Below are 17177 nucleotides of genomic sequence, written 5' to 3'. Positions count from 1 at the left end.
AATATACTTCTAACTTTTGTACAAATGCCAGTGACTTCCTACAAGGTGAGAAGCTCAGGTTAAATGTGGGGAACTGATATGTTTTTTAGTACCTATTGCTCTTAAGCCTTCAAAGTCTTTGGTATACATTCTGCATTTGTAGTTGCTCATAATTAATGCAAGGCACTTCTATTTTCTTCATGGGGATCTGTGATCAAAACAATACTCAGTACTGACATGGTGAGTAAGAAAAAGAAGGATATTGGTCATTGTGACTCTTGAGCTATTCATAAAATTGCTCTGTGGCTGTTTCCTCAGAGCTTTTGTGCTGTTCTGGACAGGAAGTTTTTATTGTAATTTTATGGTCATCTTAATGTCTGTACAGTGTATTTTTGGGATAATATTTGACCCCAGCTGAGACAAGATTCCGGGATTCTGTAGTGGAAGGGAATCCAGCTTAGTTGTCCTGTTAAGCACCTGTCAGAGCCCAATAGGGAGGATCTTAGGTGTTCAGCACATGGAGGTGTAATGTTTAATTTTAAATTTACTATTTGAAGATGATATTACATGGGATTTCTGATTTAGTAAAGTGGTACAAAATAAACTAATCATACTACAAATGCAAGTTAAATTAGCAAAATACAGCAATTGCAGTGTTCACAATACTGGTGTCATCCCCATCACTGGTTTCTAGAATGTGCTCACCATCAGGATGTTGGGCATCCCCAGTCTCCAGGAAGAAATAGGTGGGTTGAAAGTGGATTTCCTTGGCTAGTTATTTAGTTTCTATTACTGTTGGGCTGAGCCAGAGAGTCTAGCTAATTTGGGGAGACATTCACTTTTTTAATGAACTCAGAGAGAAACATTTGCACCCCTGGTTGATTCACTAAACTGTATATAGTCAATTGATACACTTGAACTGACTTGGCAGTTTATCTAAAACAAAAGCCACCCTCTGGTCCCCATTGTGCTGAGATAAAGTCAGCTTCTTTGCAATAGCTGTGTTATTTCACATGTTATTAACACATCCTCTGTTATTTCCCAAGCTTCATGTGCACATTGCCCTTCCTCATCCCCACTGAGCTGCCTTACGTTTGGGGTGTTCATAGGTCACTTGCTGCGTTGGGAAGATCATCACATACACCCTTGGGTGAATTTGCAGGAAAACTCAGACTTGTTGAAGACAGCAGAGCCTGCTTAGTCTAGATATTTACATTCTTTGGTGATGATGAATCTCTTAATCAGTATTTTTAGTTTGTTTTTTTAGTGTACTGTATGGATGACATAAAGATAGAGGAAGATTTCACATACAGCACCTGGGCTTCAGGGTGGCATTAACGCATTGAAGTATTTTATACATCATCTAAAAGATTCCACTTCCACATTTAATGCATTTCTGAGCACAAATGCAGTTATTAAATTGAAGAGGAGGAACAGACTGGAAGTTCAAATTTCTCAGTGTAATTCATTTTTAGTAAGTAATTGGATATACAGAGCAGGCAGTGGAAGCGGATGTCTGAGTCACTATTGCAGTGTGACAAATGGTGACAGGCGTTTCGCAGACCAACTGTGCTGCTCTGAACAGCTCTCCTATTGATCTTTGATATTGCTGTTTGCTACCTGTTCTGGTGTTGATCAGAAGCATAATGCAGCAAGCAAATTACTTAATTTTTCCAGTGTTAGGATTTTTTCAGTATTTGTCCTAAGCAGTGCTCTGGCTAACGTTCTTGCTGTGAATTTTCACTGTTAGGGCAATAGTGATGTTGTTGCACCTAATTAACTTTCAAAAGTACATCTTAAATGTTGCAAATTCTGGGACTTTTAAGTTGAAAAATGTTAGTTAATAGCAGTTCAGTATTAATTCTGTCCCTTATTGTATCTCCAGGAAGTGGGAAAAAGTCTAAATGCATTCAAACATAACAGTGTATTGCAATAATAGGTACATAATATTGTGTGAACAGCTTTGTTATGATACAGAGAAGATTAAACTGGGACAAGAGCAGCATTTTGAACATGAAATTGGTTTTGGAGATGTGATACTTCTGTCCTCTACTGTCACTACATAAATGAAAATGATGGCCTATCAGTTAGAGTTTGATTTCTTTGCTTTTCAGTTCAGTAGATGAAATGGCTACAGGAAAAAGACATTGGAGAGCTGAGTGTTTGGAAATATTCCACATGAGACGATCTGAAGGGTAGTTGGGATAGGAAAGGACAGGACAGCAGTGACAACTGCAAGCCAAAGATGAGGTGGTTTTTTCCTCTTCATACAGTCTGCTAGTATAATACATTTAACTGCTCTTAAATTTTAGCTGGGTTTTTTTTGAGTGGAGGAAACACAATCTTAATTATAGTGTATGTGTTTAGAGTATACTGTTAAGTGAAATTTGTGTTGCCATGTGGGTGAGAGGGTCACAAGTTTTTTTAAAAACTGAAAGTTTAGCATGTAAATGGCAGTTCTGAACTGCAGAAATACAGCTCAGTGTGGGTCAGAGGGGGACTGTTAATACTCAAAGACACCTAAAAGCTATAGTACTTGGCTGAAATCTGCACTCAGCTGACATCCTTTCTGCATTGCAGTTCTACAGTGGCACTTTAAAGTTACTGATTTCTTTCATTTATTTATTTACACACATTTTATTATTTAAATATTGCATTTTCTTGCCCTTCAGGCTTGTTTTTGTGGAATGGCTGGCTTAGGCCACTTGCAGGTAGAGCTTTTGGGGTTAGTTTGTGTTCTTTCATTATATTATTTCATTATGTCTTAAGTATGAGATGTTGTGATACTATTTTGTCATGTGATACTACTCAGTTACCTGTCACCTTCTCTGTTTGCAGATTGTTTAGTAATTCCAAGTTAAACTACAAACAAAGTGAATTTCATAACTAATAGCAAATTCAGGAACAGTGAAACTCCTTATACTGTACCAACAAGGGGTGATTTATAAACTTTTTCACACTAGAGGGCACTAATATCATGAAATTTAAGCAGAAACTTATTTTTATTCTCTGTAAAAGTTCAGTATTTGGTAGCATTGCTGGTTTGCAGTAGAAGCCAAACTCATTTGTTTGCAGCCTTTTCTTTGTAGAAAAGAAAACTAAAAATAATAATGTTGTCACAAAGATGCATCAGAAATTCATGTGGAACTTTTCTTTGTGTGTTTTTTTTCCTCACTAAACAATAATTTGGGTCATTTGTGGGAAAAAAAAGGGAAAAAATTCCACTTGTGCTCTTACATTGCTTTTAATGTAATTTTCACTTCAAGCTGATGAATAAGTGATATGTGATAATTAATTATTGGTTAACTTCTTATGAAAGGTATCTAGTAGTGTTGGCATCTGAAATACATTTCTTAAAATTGGTGATCAAAGGAAAACAATTATATGTGAACTTAAGTTTCAGGCCTAGCTTCAAGTTAAGGTTAATGCATATATTTACATATTGATACTTGGCATATAGAAGACTGTGTGGAAGAGAGTATGAAAGCCTATACTGCCAGTAAGGGATCAGGATGGAACCTTTAGTTGTTCATCATACAGTGTTTATAATTAGGGCAATCTAGAGTGTGTGTGTGTATCTGAATTTTGGATCTCAAAGTGGTGTATTTGTTTTGAAAGTACTTGATTTTTTAATTGATTTTTAGATACCGAATCTCATTTAAAATTACAGTTAAAATAAAATGGCTTCTGATTCCCTTTTTCTCTTTGTAGGAATGGTTGTTCAGCTGCCTTGGAGATGATCCTGTGGCTGTAAATGCAGGGCTGAAGATCAATGGTGTGGGCAGTATGGACCTAATGAACGGGCAGTCAAGCAGTGTTAATGTAGCAGCTACTGCTTCAGAGGTAAGCACTGGTGTTCTGGGTTGATGTGGTGCCAGTTCTGGTATCAGGGAAGGGGTCCCCTCTCCCAAGGATGGCTCATGTAAGTAGCTTGGATAGCTCTCCCTGCTCCAAGGTGCCTGGCCTGGCTTAGGACATCAGTGAACAAAAAAAGTGCACTTCTGCCATTAATGTATTCAAGAAGGAGAGATAGATGGTGGTTAAGAGCAGGACAGAGGAGAAAGGGGAGGTGGGAGAAAGCAACACTTGGAGAAAGAGAGAGAGAGAGAACAGCACCAGAGGAGAGCAGTGCTGGAGCAGAGAGACCAAGAGTGGTGAGGAAGGAGAAGGTGAAGGTTCCTGAAGAGATTTTTCTCCACATCCTGTGGTGAGATGGCAGCCTGACCCCTGCACACAGGGAGAATCCCCGTGGAGCAGACCCTGAAGGACCACGGTGGAGCATATGTTGTGGAGCTGCCCCCCATGTGGAATCCTGGTGGAGAAGCTGTGGACCTGCAGCCTGGGGAGGATCATGGAGCAGATGCCATGGAGCTGCAGGCATGGAGGGGATTGTTCCCAACACTCCATGGCTCTGTGGGCTCTGTGTGCTGGAGCAGTTTGCTCCTGAGGAGCTGTGCCTGTCGGGAGGGACTCACATTGGAGGGGTTCCTGAAGGACTTTCTCCCATGGGAGGGACCCCACATTGGAGTGAGGAATCCTTCTCCCTGAGGAGGAAGGAGCAGCAGAGAACAATCTGTGATGTCCGGACTGTAAACCCCAATCCGTGTCCCCCTGTGCCCTGGGAGGTCAGAAGGGAGGTTGGGAACAAAGAACTTTGGGCTCAGGAAGAAGGGAGGGGTGGGGAGAAGTATTTAAATACTCTGTGTTTTCTCTTTGCCTGGTTTTGATTGGATTAATGATAAATTAAATTGATTTTTCACCAAGAAACCACGAGGTTCTGGGTGGATTTCCTCCTCACCATCCCGTAATGGGAGAGGGGGAGCGAGCAGCTGCGTGGTTCTTTGTAATTAGCCAGGATCAAACCACAATTATAAAACTCAGTTACTACATACTTAAAACCATAAATACCTGATGTTTTCAGAAGGCACCAAAAATTAAGGTTTTTCTCTTGACAGAGATGGCACACAGATCCTTGTCTGTTGATTTAAATGTGAGTAACTTAAAAGTTCTGACCTTTGTATGCCAAAATAAAGCATGGGCTAGCATTTACAGTCCTACTACAGCCAAAGCTTCCTTTTTTATGTTCTCTTCTATCACATCTAGACAAGGAAGCTTTTATTTTCAAGTTTTAATAATAGATGTTCTTAGTGCAATAAGCTGGTCTGGCAAGGCCTGTGGGAAATGTATTGTGGAAAAGGTATTTGTCTGTGTGTGTCAAGGGACAGTCTGACACAGGAATAAAGTGGTTTCCTTTGCCTCTTGGGCAATATTCAGACATTAGTATGGATTCCCTCGTGACTACCAAAGTGTTTGCCCTGTAGAAGCAAACAGCTCATGAGTCTGAATTACCAGCCTAACCATGGAGATTGGCCTTTTATGCTGATGCCTCTTATTTGCAAGTTAAAACAGTTTTCTATTTGCCATCTACGCGTGAAGGAAAAGAAGGGGTGGGGTAAAGCTAGTACCAGAAATTTTGGACTTTTTTTTTTTTTTCTAGGATCATATGAGGAGCTGTTGAAAGTTAGAACTGATACCTAAGTTTAAATATTTGAGGGTTTGCAAGACCTGATTGTTATTTCTGTTCTGGTGTTTGGTTGGTGGTGTGGGTTTTTTTGTTTGGTTGGTTTTTTGGTGTTTTTTTTTCAAAACTCATCCAAATCAGTCCCTTTTCAAGTTTGTTTGGTAGGGGTTTTTTTTGGTTTGGGTTTGTTTGTTTTGCTTTTGTGAGGTCTTGTTTGTTTCTCCAGATGCATTGTTTTTTTGTCATCTTTAGGGTAACTTGAAATATGCTTTAGCTTCTAAAGGTGTGCAATACTAATTTAAGTTTTCTGCTCGGGGGAGGCAGTAACTTTATTGCTGATGCCTATTTTTTATTGCTTTTGTCGTGAAACACATCTTATGGTGGATTTTCTTTTTTCTTTTCTTTCATTCTTCATTTGTCTTTTGATTAAAAGACAAGGTATTTCAAGAATACTTCAAAGACAGTATCAACGAGGCCCATGAAGTCCTGAAAACTGTTGCTTCCTTGAATGAATCTTTGGCCCTTATGGAAGATGCTTTATTTATAGATTTACATGTGTTTTCATAGTAGAGCTGTATCTGTGCTATGTACTTCCATGTGCATATGGAGTGGACAGTGCCAGAAACAAGGCTAAAGGAAAATTTATTTTTAAAAATGGAATAATCTAAACAATTTTACAAGCCTTGCCAAGATTTAAACAAGAAAGCAGGTGTCAATCTCCAAGAGCATTTCTGCTTTTATACAGATTCTTGTGCTTACTGTATTATGAATCATTGATTGACCATTTGTTAGCATGCAAATCAAGAATTTTCTTGGAGGAAAGATCTGTTTACTCAACAGTAAGTTGATAGTCTTGAATGTTAAAATAGTCTTTACATGATAAAATTGAATAAAATATATTTTGGAAAAGATACATCAATCTGCTTTCAAAGTGTTTTTTTCTCATTACCTAGGAAGAGGAAGAACTTGGAATTGAAATGGTTCTGTTGGGATGTTGGTTACTGAAAGTGCCTGTCCTGTTTGGAGGTTTTGGTAGAGTTTTCAAAGTCAGATTTTTCAAAGATACAGTACTTTTAGAAGAACCAAATTAAAACTAAACATGATTATTAAATAAGGATATATTTTCTTTATATGTCCTTATAACATATTTGCTTAAAAATATACCATCTTGCTTCAGCTGGCTGAATTCTCTAGTTCAGGATTCCTATTCCTGTTTGTGGGAAGTTAAAGTCAAAATATATAATGTAGCACTAAAATACAGCCTTGTTAGTTTTTCAGGAGCAGCCATTAGCACAGTAGAACTATTTACCAGCATCAGTGACCGTGTGCTACCTTCCCTCCTGCCTTGGCATCAGCAGATGCAATGCAAGTGTTACTGAAAGTACAGAGTAAGGCTGCTGAAATTCAGTTTCCACCAGGAGTGACCTGATGAAGAGCTCATTCATGTCTGTGTTGTGGATATGATCCATAGCCATGGTGTTGAAAATATGCAATGTTAGCAGTAAAATTTGATGAAGTGTCTTCACTGTGTGGGCCACAGTCTAATCTTTTCAGCTTCCTAAAAAGTATTTCCCTGGGATGGTGGTGGGGATAGAGTTCTTAAGGGTACATCAGTCAGTATTAGATTAGGAAGGTCGTGGTTTGTGTAAAATGTGACTTCTGAAATTCAGTGTGACTTCATTATTGTTTACTTTCCTATTAGAAAATCAGAATTCAGTTATGCATTGAAATATAATTCTTGTGTGTTGAGGAACATCTTTGAAATCCACTGAAGTCAATGTGGAAGTCTCTGATTTTAGATGTCTGTCAGGAGACAGCATGTCCTGTGACTGACCTTTAATTCAGAATAGAAAAATTCTGCAAATAGTGACATTTGAACAGAAATTTTGCTTTTAGGAGTGTAAAAAACCAAAAGAGGAGAGAACCAAAAGATCATCAGTGGTTTTTGTTTATTTCTGCAGAAGAGTAGCAGCTCTGAATCCTTGAGTGACAAAGGTTCAGCTGAACTGAAGAAGAGCTTTGATGCCGTGGTATTTGATGTTCTAAAGGTTACACCAGAAGAATATGCGGTAAGCAATTCAAATAACTTTCAGTAGCTTGTGTGTGTGTCTTTTTAGCAACTTTTGCTCTGCTTCTCCTTTTCTGAATTTTGTCCAACTTCTGTCACTCATGGATTTCAAAAATTGACCCTGCACTGCAGTTTTTCACTGCTTATTTTCTGTTGAATGATCTTTCTTGGGCTGTGTTGTCCAGGCATTTTTCACACTTAGATGTAATGTAGACCAAAGAGTTTTAAATCTACATGATGCAGCTTAATTCTGACATATTTTAGTTGCAAGAAAATATTTGGTCTGTACTCTTTTTGGAGGGGTCTTAATTCTTATATCTAGGGAGTCTTTTGCATGCAAAGGTACAGAATTATGACTTGAATATCCTGCAGAACCAAGAACAAGTGAGTAAAAATACTTAACCAAAACATTGGGTGATTTTTATGTTGTGGTTTGTTTGTTTTGTTTTGTTTTTTAATTTTTAAAGTTTTTGATTTGTTTTTGGTTTTTACCCTACTTGTTGAGGTTAAGACAACAGATTCTTCCTGACTGAGGTTCAAGTCATATGGTTCAGGTGTCTTCCTTGCTCTGTTGTCAGGAACCACTGGGCAGTGAATCACCTACCTTTTCTGCAAAGATGTTTTTTGGGTTGGCTCTCCTTTCAGTTTTATGTTATGATTTCTTTACATAAAGGAATTTTAAGTGCTTAGGGAATTTGTGGCTAGGGATGTGAATTCCAGTGGAATTAAGCATTCAGGCTGGAATAGCTACAGGTTCTTTTGAACAGCTCAGCTGCTTAGCCAGTGGTGGATGCTGTAGAGCACCAGAGCAGAGCACTTAAGTCTCTGTGGAGGTGATGTCACTCTCTTGGAGAGAAAAATATACAAAGGTGCTTTGTCTTGTATCACATTTTGTAATCCTTTTGCTCTGCTAAGTCATCTCTCCAGTGCAGAAACCTTTTACTGTTGCGGGTCTTCTAAATGTTATGTACTTAGAAAATCTTGGTTGGCTAAAAATCTTTATTAAAATCCAGTGGTTTTACTGTTTTCATATTCCTCAAACTAGGTAGAGTTCCACTCACAAGCAGCAATGTTTTTATTAAGCTTTTAATTTTAGAGTTATGAACCTGTGATTGTATTTTTGGTTTTTACTACCTGGTTTACTTTTGCTGTTTTCTCAGTTCTTTCAAACTTCCTTTCTCAGTTCCTTTACTCTTAGTCTTCTCCCATTTTTAAGGTATCTAGTCCTTCATATAGGTTTTCATTTACTGTAAATGCATCTGGAAATTTCTGGTAGTCAGTGTGCAGCCCATTGGGCAGGATTTTTTTTTCCCCAGTGTTTCAGTACACAGCAGTACATTGTTAATGTTTGCCTCTGGCACTTTTATCTGCTTTTCCAGTAGGGTTTGCTTCCTCTGAAGGCTGTCTCATTCACTTGCTGAAGGTTGTAGAAATAAGTAAATTTGCCAAAAACTTAAGTGTCTTTAAGGAAAAGTACTGTTGACCCTTATGCTTTTAAAATTTATTTTATTATTGGCCATTTTCTGTGTGGTTTTAATCCTTCTATAACAGAAGTATGAGTCTTCATCAGGATTTCAGTGTCTATTTGAAGACAACTTGAGGATGCTTTCTGGCCAAGCTCTTGAGGATGCCAGCACTGAGAATGCAAAACTGTCTTACTAAGGTTTTCATTAAAATATTGGGTAGGTACTTCTCAGATTGGACATGGACATGGTTACTTTATCAAAGTATGAGGAAACTTCTGGTTTAGGGATAGCTTTTGCAGAACAGTTGCAGGGCAGACAACTGACATCTGTGATTTAGTGAAGGCTGAATTCTTTCAGAAACTGCAGCATGAATGGTGCTTTTAAAAAAACATTTCTTTTTTTAATTGTGAACAGGGGAAGTAATTTGTGGGCTGCATAAGTACTGTATTCATAGAGAGAAAAGATAATGTAATGAAGCCAATAAAACAGTAATAAAAGCAAATGGCTGCACAAGAGCTACTTAGCTGTGTAATTAATGGTTAGGAAACTGTGGCTCGAATGAAAAAATTTCAGTGCATGAAGATGAGTGTTAACTGATAAAGTCAACATCAGCACTGGGAAGTTTCCTAATGTAGCTTAAGATATGTTGTGTATTGGTCAAAACAGGTCACTGTGTACAGATGGGACAATTACAGTTATGCTGGACAAAGCAAATCAAAAATCTGAAAGATAACTCATTTTGAGAGAGATGGAAAATAAAATTTGTGCTGGTGGTTTCCCTTCCAATATGAGGGAACACGCAGATGTCTTTCCAGTTCCCACTGAGGACATCATTGTTATTTCAATATTAGATCTGTTTAGTCAGATAATGGGTAGGAGACAAGTTGGACTAAAAAAGCTATTGCTTGTAATCCTGTATTTTCAAGAAGCCAAAGAGAAGCTCAAGTGTAAATATTTTTGGTGATTTTATTTTGGATTTCCATATTCTTCTCTTTGGCAGTCATGTAACATGATCATGAATTTACAGCCAATGTGCTGTTTCATGCTCTGGTCTTTTGTTCAGTCTCCTACTAACTTCCTAACAAAAGTACACCAGCCCATCAAGAGGTCTAGTGCAAACAGTAATGGAAATTATTATTGAAATATATGTGTAATAATCCAGTTATACTGTTGTTACCAGCTGAGTGTTTTAAGTTCTTTACAAGGTTGAAGGCTGCTTTAGAAAGGGACAAATTACAGCTGAAACAGGTAAGCTCTGCAGGCCTAGCTGCTGCAGCTTCAGATTTATAGTTTGTTCTATCACCCTGCAGCTTACTAAAACACTTTGCAGAGGATGTGTTTAAATGCCTGCTTGTTTCATAATTTTAGGAAAAAAGAATCCCATTCAATGAGTGTGAAATAGGACACTTTTGTTTTCTGCTAAGCATTCTACTGACAGCTTTCTAGCTGTAACTAATAAGGAGACTCTTTCAAATATCTGCTTTTAGGCTGATCATTGCTCACTTCATTATTAAACAGCTAAAAAGCCACAAAACACATTCGTGCCAGGATTACCCACTGGTGTCTGGCCCTGCTGATGGAGCCTTTCAGTGCATGGACAGGGTAGACACAGTTGCAGTGAATGCTGTCCATTTTTTTTGATGGGAGAAGTGTGGTTTTGAGTGTACAATTTGTGAGGGAAGGAGATGTTAGTGGTGCAGTGGCAGTAGGACAGGGAGCTGGTAAGACTGAAAGAAAAAAAAGGAAAATGCTTTGGGGACTTGAGCTCCCAATTGAGATGCTGGCAAACCTCAGGTTGAAGAAATATTTATTTTTTGCTTCACAGTAAATTCTTATTCCTTAGACTGCTACTGTTTAATTATTTGACTGTTTATTACATTTTGACTCACTTTTCCATTTTATACTTCAACTTAGCCACAGTGGTGTAAATATTTGAGGTAGAATTAAGGGAAGCTCAGCTGTATAAATCCATTGCTTTTTTTTCCACCTAGTTATCTAAGAAAGATTCTTTATTCTTTGCCCTAGTCTCTGAAAGTGCTGCAAAGTAAGCTCACACTAAAACACATGGATAGGTTCAAAAAATTTTATTTTTATTCCATTTAAGCTTTGTCAAGTGGATGTTGCAAAAAAAGAATACTGCTTATTTTGTGAAACAATACACAAAGTTTGTTTTTAAAATGTTTAGATGAAACAAGGAACTTTTCTCAGAGGTGCTTTTATGACAGTTGAATACCAAGTTAACTGTATATGAAGGCAGAGCACAACAGTGTTTTGTAAAGGAAGCAGGTCCCAAGAGTTCTGGAACCACGTTGTGTGAGTAGTAAAAGTGCAGAAATAGGTTTTGAGGTTTTGTTAAACCACACACTTCATTTTTTGCCCCTTTGATCAGAATTAAATTAACTTAAACTGGCCCAAGGTTCCACCCAGGAGAAGCTTCTCTGTCGTGTGGGGCTCTGGCAGATTCAGAGTCCCCTTTGCAAGTTCCTCTGTGCAGCTGCTGATGTGACTTGTGCTACATGGTTCCTGGTAGTAATGTTGTAATGTTGGTCTTGGCATCTCCTGGGGCTGGATGTCAGTGGATTAGGGAGTTTGAGGCTGCATCTGAGAGCAGTTTGTATGAGGTGAATTATTCAGCCTCAGGAGCTTTTGATGAAAAAGGACTTCTGCTTGTACATGTTCCTGCTAGCTGTTTTTACAGAAGAACATTAAAGAATAAGTATGTTCCCAATGAAAGCAAGAAAAAGCAACTTTATTATGGTAAGTGGAGGAAGCATTAATGATAATAGTTTTGGAGTGGACTTTGTGAGGAAACAAGTAGAGTTTCAACACACGAACTTCAATCCCTCAGTGTTCATTTTGGATGGCAGAATTATTCTCCTCTTATGCAGTGCTTAACAGAGACTTAGCTATTTTTTCAGTGAGGAAAAGTACTCTGGCAGCCCAGTGCTAAGCCAAGTTGGAAGGTTTAAGTATAATTCTTTCTAAAAATTCAGATTAACAAACAATTTATGAAGTGCTGCTTGAACCCACATAGCTTCAAGGAAAGCCAGATTACGACAACTTGATTCAATAACCAAAACTTTTTTTTTTTTCATCCAAGACAGAACCTTAGTTTTTCTTCTCACAATGAGAGTCTGTACAGGAGCACTATGGGAAGTGCACTGTTGTCACAATAAGGTACAGCAAGTAGTCTGGCAGGAGGAGTTCATGCTTTAGAAGGCCTAGGATCTAAAAAAGTGGGATTATAGTCCAGATGAAATGGGAACTTTCATATAGGGGCATAGAGAGACACTTAATGCTGTGGCATTATGTGCAGCTAGAAGTTCTTAAGTTATAGGGTGTTATGAACGGAGGGTAATCTGGATGTGTTCACAGAAAAGATTGAGGAATTGAGAAATATTCTACAATTTTACCTTCTCCATAATCCTCAGCAAAGCACAATGAGATTCAGTTCTTAATTGTCTGTTGGTAAAATTTTGTAGCCTGACAACATTACCTGAGAGAGAAGTAAACCTCTTAATCTAGGTATGAAGGTGTGTGTTAGCAAGTACTTGCTAACAAGTCCAGCTTCTCAACACATAGGAGGGCTAAAATATTTTCCTAGGGTCTGTCCCCAGGCAAGTTCTTTCACCTACATGCAAAACCTCCAGTAGCTGTGCAAAAAGGTACCTTTCCAACTGCTGTCCCTGTGCCTTAATTACAAGATGTTCATTCACTGTTTTAAAAATATGATTTTATCTTGTACGGTTGTTCAGCTGATTGAGGACTGGGAAATGTCTGAGTCATGCATTAAAAGCATAGCTCTTCTAATCATATCCTAGAATTGTTATCTAGGATCCAGGGTGACAGATGCAAGTTGGAGCATGGGAGGGTCAATGTAAACATAAGGAAAAACTTTGTCACTGGGAGGATGACAGAGCACTGGCACAGGCTGCCCAGGGAGGTTGTGGAGTCTCCTCTGGAGACATTAAAAACCTGCCTGGACACCTTCCTGTGTGACCTACACTTGGTGGCCCTGCTCTGGCAGGGGGATTAGAAGGGACCTGGAAAGGTGATCTAGTCCAGCCTCTTACATTCTGTGATACTCGTGTTGTCTGGGCACACTTCCACAAATTTGTCCTCTTCCCTTGCCAGGAGTGACTTGTTGAATGGCTATCAGTAATTTTGTGGCAAGATAAAACTGCCCACCTTCAAAAAAGGCTTTATGTGAAGAATTCTGCATTTAGATCTTTGTGATCTAAAGACATTTGCTTTTTTTCAACTAGAGCACCTGAGTTAAAATGTTTCTGCAAGGTTGACTTTATTTGGGAAGCTGTTCTGCTATCCAGCAATGGTATTCACTGGAAATTGTCATTTGTGGCAGTCACAAAGCTGTCAGTGTGTAGTGTATAAATGGGAGGACCAGATTTCAGGGAAGTGGGAATGCAGCTAAGCAGCTCATCTGAGGAAAACTGAAGGTCCCTGGATTAATTGCTAAAAGGGTATTTGTGGTAACTTGGATGACACTGGTATTTCTTGACTACTGCATCATCTTTGCAAGAGGATGTCTTCTGTTTACACAGGCAGACAGTAATCCCCAATGTATGCTTAAAATAAGGCTCTGTGAATGTTTCAAAATGCAAAACCAGATCTTTGAGTTTTTCTTCACCCTTTTCACAGCTAAACAGACATTCTGGAATGACAATGTACTTACTGATTCTGACTTGGTGGAAGTGAGATGGCTGTATTTAATTTTAACTGTTGCTGTGCAATGGGACAGTCACTTAGTTATTCAAATATGGTTAAGTATGGATGGAAAAATGTTTGTTTCTATGGAATTGTGTAACACCTAGACTAAGAATCAGAGTTTGAAGAGAAACTGCCTTTGAGCAACTGAAGTCAATGCTTATGTACTTGGATGGCTTCTTGCGTGGTGTCTCTGAGTTCAAGCTCTGACTTGCACATGTTAGTGCAGCAGGATTAAAATCCTGAGAATAATTTCTGATTTTTTTTGCTTTATTAAAGTTTGGAGCACACTATTCTTTGGTTTTGCAGGACAGCTCTGTGGTAGGAGCTGAAGTCTCTAAAATTAGGTACAAATTGGAAGCCAAATAATGGAAGGCAACAGAACAAGTACAGTTCTTGTACAGTACAGGAGTGGAATGCAAGGTTAATTTTGATCTTAACTTCTGGTATTTTACTTCTGCTAATTTCAGGGTCAGATAACACTAATGGATATCCCTGTATTTAAAGCAATTCAACCAGAGGTAAGTAGTTTATTGGTTTTGTTTCCTAACTTAAATGAAATAAAGCTATGCCAGTGTATAAAATCTAGAATTGCAAACTGCTTGTCAGTAAGTCTTAAATTCTGTTCTACTTCTTGAAGCTCAGCAGCAGATGGGTTTATAGCATATCTGGAACTAATAGTTTATTTGAGGAATGAAGAATTGGTATTTAAACATGCTCAGCTAGTGCCAGAGATGAAGTATTTGAGTTTTAATATTTCTGAATGATAAACATCTTGAGTTGACTATACTGATCATAATGCTTTAGGTTGCAGCTCCTGCTGCCTCATGCCATACTTCATCCTGTCCTTTGTTTCACTAACAGATTGAAATGTTTTTTGAAAGATACATATTTAAAAAAAAAAAATATATGAAAGTACATATATTCTATATAATGCCATATTTCTTTCTGATTGCACCCTGACTTGAACTGCTGTTTTCTGAATCTTCACAGTGGCTATAGTAACTAAAGATATTTTTTCTCCTTATTTTGGTATGATAAGTTCCTCATTCAAAAACCAAACCAAACCAAAAAAGCTTTAGAACTTAGTATATCCAGATATTAAATTCCTTTTAAAGTATGGCTGGCCTACGTGGCCTGAGTATTGGTTATACATTGTGGTATCTTACCTCTGTTATTTGGTAGCTGGATGTACAGTGTGATGTTGGTTTCAGTAAGTGATTTTCAATGCAGTGATTAAACTTAAGAGTGCTTCAGAGGAGAAGATGTTTAAAGAAAGCATGAATAAATAAAAAGGAAAGGCTATACTTAGCTATTATGCCACTTCAATAATTCAGTTGTCTCTGTATTTGTTATTTTCCTTGGTAGCACTGTGGAACAGGTTGTGTGCTATACATTGCATTTATTCTATATGCTACTGTGTATGAATAGAAGAGCTCATTTTGGTTCATTTAGGTTTCTTTATGATTTAAATTAAAACTGCTATATTGAAATTAAAGGGTAGTAAATAATAAAGAAGATGATGTAGTTGCCCAACTGACAACCAGGTTTCAGTGTAGTTGTAAGTTAATATTTTTTCAGGTTTTACAAGTAATTTGTTAGATTATTGAGGCCTACAGTTTTTAGGGAAACTGAAGTATAGGAACTACATGATTTATTTTGCTTACCTGTTAATGAGGTCTTCTTTCTTCTTGCTCCCTTTTACTCCACAAAGCTTTGCTCAAGTGCTGAGTGGTGTTCAACTTAAAATTATCTCCTTTGGAAGGCAAAACTGGAAATAGTGTTTCTTCTGCTGTTGCTGAAAAATGACAATTTTGATCTTTAATGCAATATGCCAAATTAAAATAATAGGACATGTCTAGATGGAGTTAATGAGGTCTGTCTTCACAGTAGATTTTCAGTATCTTCAGAAAGGAATTAAAAACAAGAGAACATGCTGTTCTTTCTAGCTCAGAAGCACATTTAAGTCAGGATTTTCTGTGGTAACAAAGTGGAACCAGAATTATTTCACCAGTTTCTCAGCAGAGCTGAATTACTTTACAACTCTACAAAATATTAGTTATAAAAATGTAGTTTGAAACCATTTGGAAATGACACTTGTAAAATCTCTGTTTACAGAATAATTCAGAAGTGTAATTATATATTTGCTACTTCCATGCATTATTGCTTTCAAGTTATCTTGAAACTTTTCAGAATTGTCTCTCTATATCCTCCTGACTCTGATCCTGTGTTCTGTATTAATTTAATAAAATGAATTTACATTCTTGTTCTCCCAGGAGCTGGCAAGCTGTGGCTGGAATAAAAAAGAGAAATACAGTTCTGCACCAAATGCTGTTGATTTTACCAGAAGATTCAATCATGTGAGTTACATTTTTCCAGTGTTCTTACATGTACATGTTTAAAAATGTCTGGGCCTAGCACTTTGCTTCTGTTACCAATCCCAGCTGATTACTTGAGAACCTGAAGTGTCTGCTATAAGGTGTTGCTTGTTTTCAGAATACACAAAGGTAAAACAATACTGAAGAAATAGCTGTGTGTGTTTTAAATTAGAGTTATTAATGAAACAGGAAAATATTACGTGGGGGATTTCCCTGTAAATTGTGGCTGTCTCTTACAGGATCATAATTACAGGTTAAAGGCTTACCATGCAGAATTTCTGGAGGAGTAATGAGATGTAATTTCTTTCTGTGTTAGCTGAGTGTCTCTTGCTCCTCATAGATGATTTTTGTCCCTAGAAATACAAGCCTTTTGTCACTATGTTTAGCTTTTTAAGGTGATTCTGGGCAAACTTCAGCTTCCAAACAATTCTGCTATAGAAAATTTGTTCTTAACACTCTATTTGGCATAATTTTTCAGGTAGTGTGTTTGAGATTTACGACTTTCTTTCCTAAAAGTGTACTGAAAGTACACAAATACTGGTAAAAGTTTTCTTGCTCTCTGGCTTAGGTTTAAGTTTTGCTTTCTTTACAGTTCCAAAAGTTGGATGTTCCCCTTTGTCAGCTGACAGGTTCTTTCTCTGAAAATATCCTTCTTAGTGATTTCTTAAGACCCTTCCTAGTATACTGAAAAATGTTTTCTCTTATCTTTAAGCTCCAGTGAAGACCTGTCCATCTGACATGATCTGTACCTGGTGCTCATTTACCTGCTGGTTTCAGAGGTTGTGTTGTGTGCTGCAGAAGACTGCCTTTCTTACATACTTGTGATTACTGGTTAAAATGTGTAAAAAAAGCATGGCCAGTGATCTGAGTTGGCCTTGGGACACCAGTGAAACACAGTGGTGAAATCTGGAGTGTGTCTGAGTTTTTGTGGAGTCACCAGTGTAATCAAGACAGGGCAGTTTGAGGCTCTATTCTATTATTTCCAAAGAAATGAAAAAAGGTCTATTTTTAACAAATAGCCAGTATTTGGAACTGGTATA

General features: G+C 37.8%; 1 protein-coding gene across 5 annotated transcripts in view; it reads left to right on the top strand.

Annotated features, from left to right (window-relative positions):
- RALGPS2 (Ral GEF with PH domain and SH3 binding motif 2) overlaps positions 1 to 17177 on the top strand; it is an 87439-nt gene that overhangs the window by 15284 nt on the left and 54978 nt on the right. For all 5 annotated transcript variants that reach the window (XM_030455085.1, XM_030455087.1, XM_030455088.1 and 2 more), the window contains exons 2-5: positions 3691 to 3822; positions 7462 to 7569; positions 14230 to 14280; positions 16036 to 16119. In XM_030455085.1, coding sequence (XP_030310945.1) covers positions 3691 to 3822; positions 7462 to 7569; positions 14230 to 14280; positions 16036 to 16119 — 375 coding nt within the window. The remainder of the gene's footprint in view (positions 1 to 3690; positions 3823 to 7461; positions 7570 to 14229; positions 14281 to 16035; positions 16120 to 17177) is intronic.

This window comes from Calypte anna, chromosome 8 (assembly GCF_003957555.1).
Source record: "Calypte anna isolate BGI_N300 chromosome 8, bCalAnn1_v1.p, whole genome shotgun sequence".
Taxonomy (NCBI): Eukaryota; Metazoa; Chordata; class Aves; order Apodiformes; family Trochilidae; genus Calypte; species Calypte anna.
The sequence above is the reverse complement of the archived record's forward strand: the minus strand, read 5'-3'. Positions and strand labels throughout refer to the sequence as shown.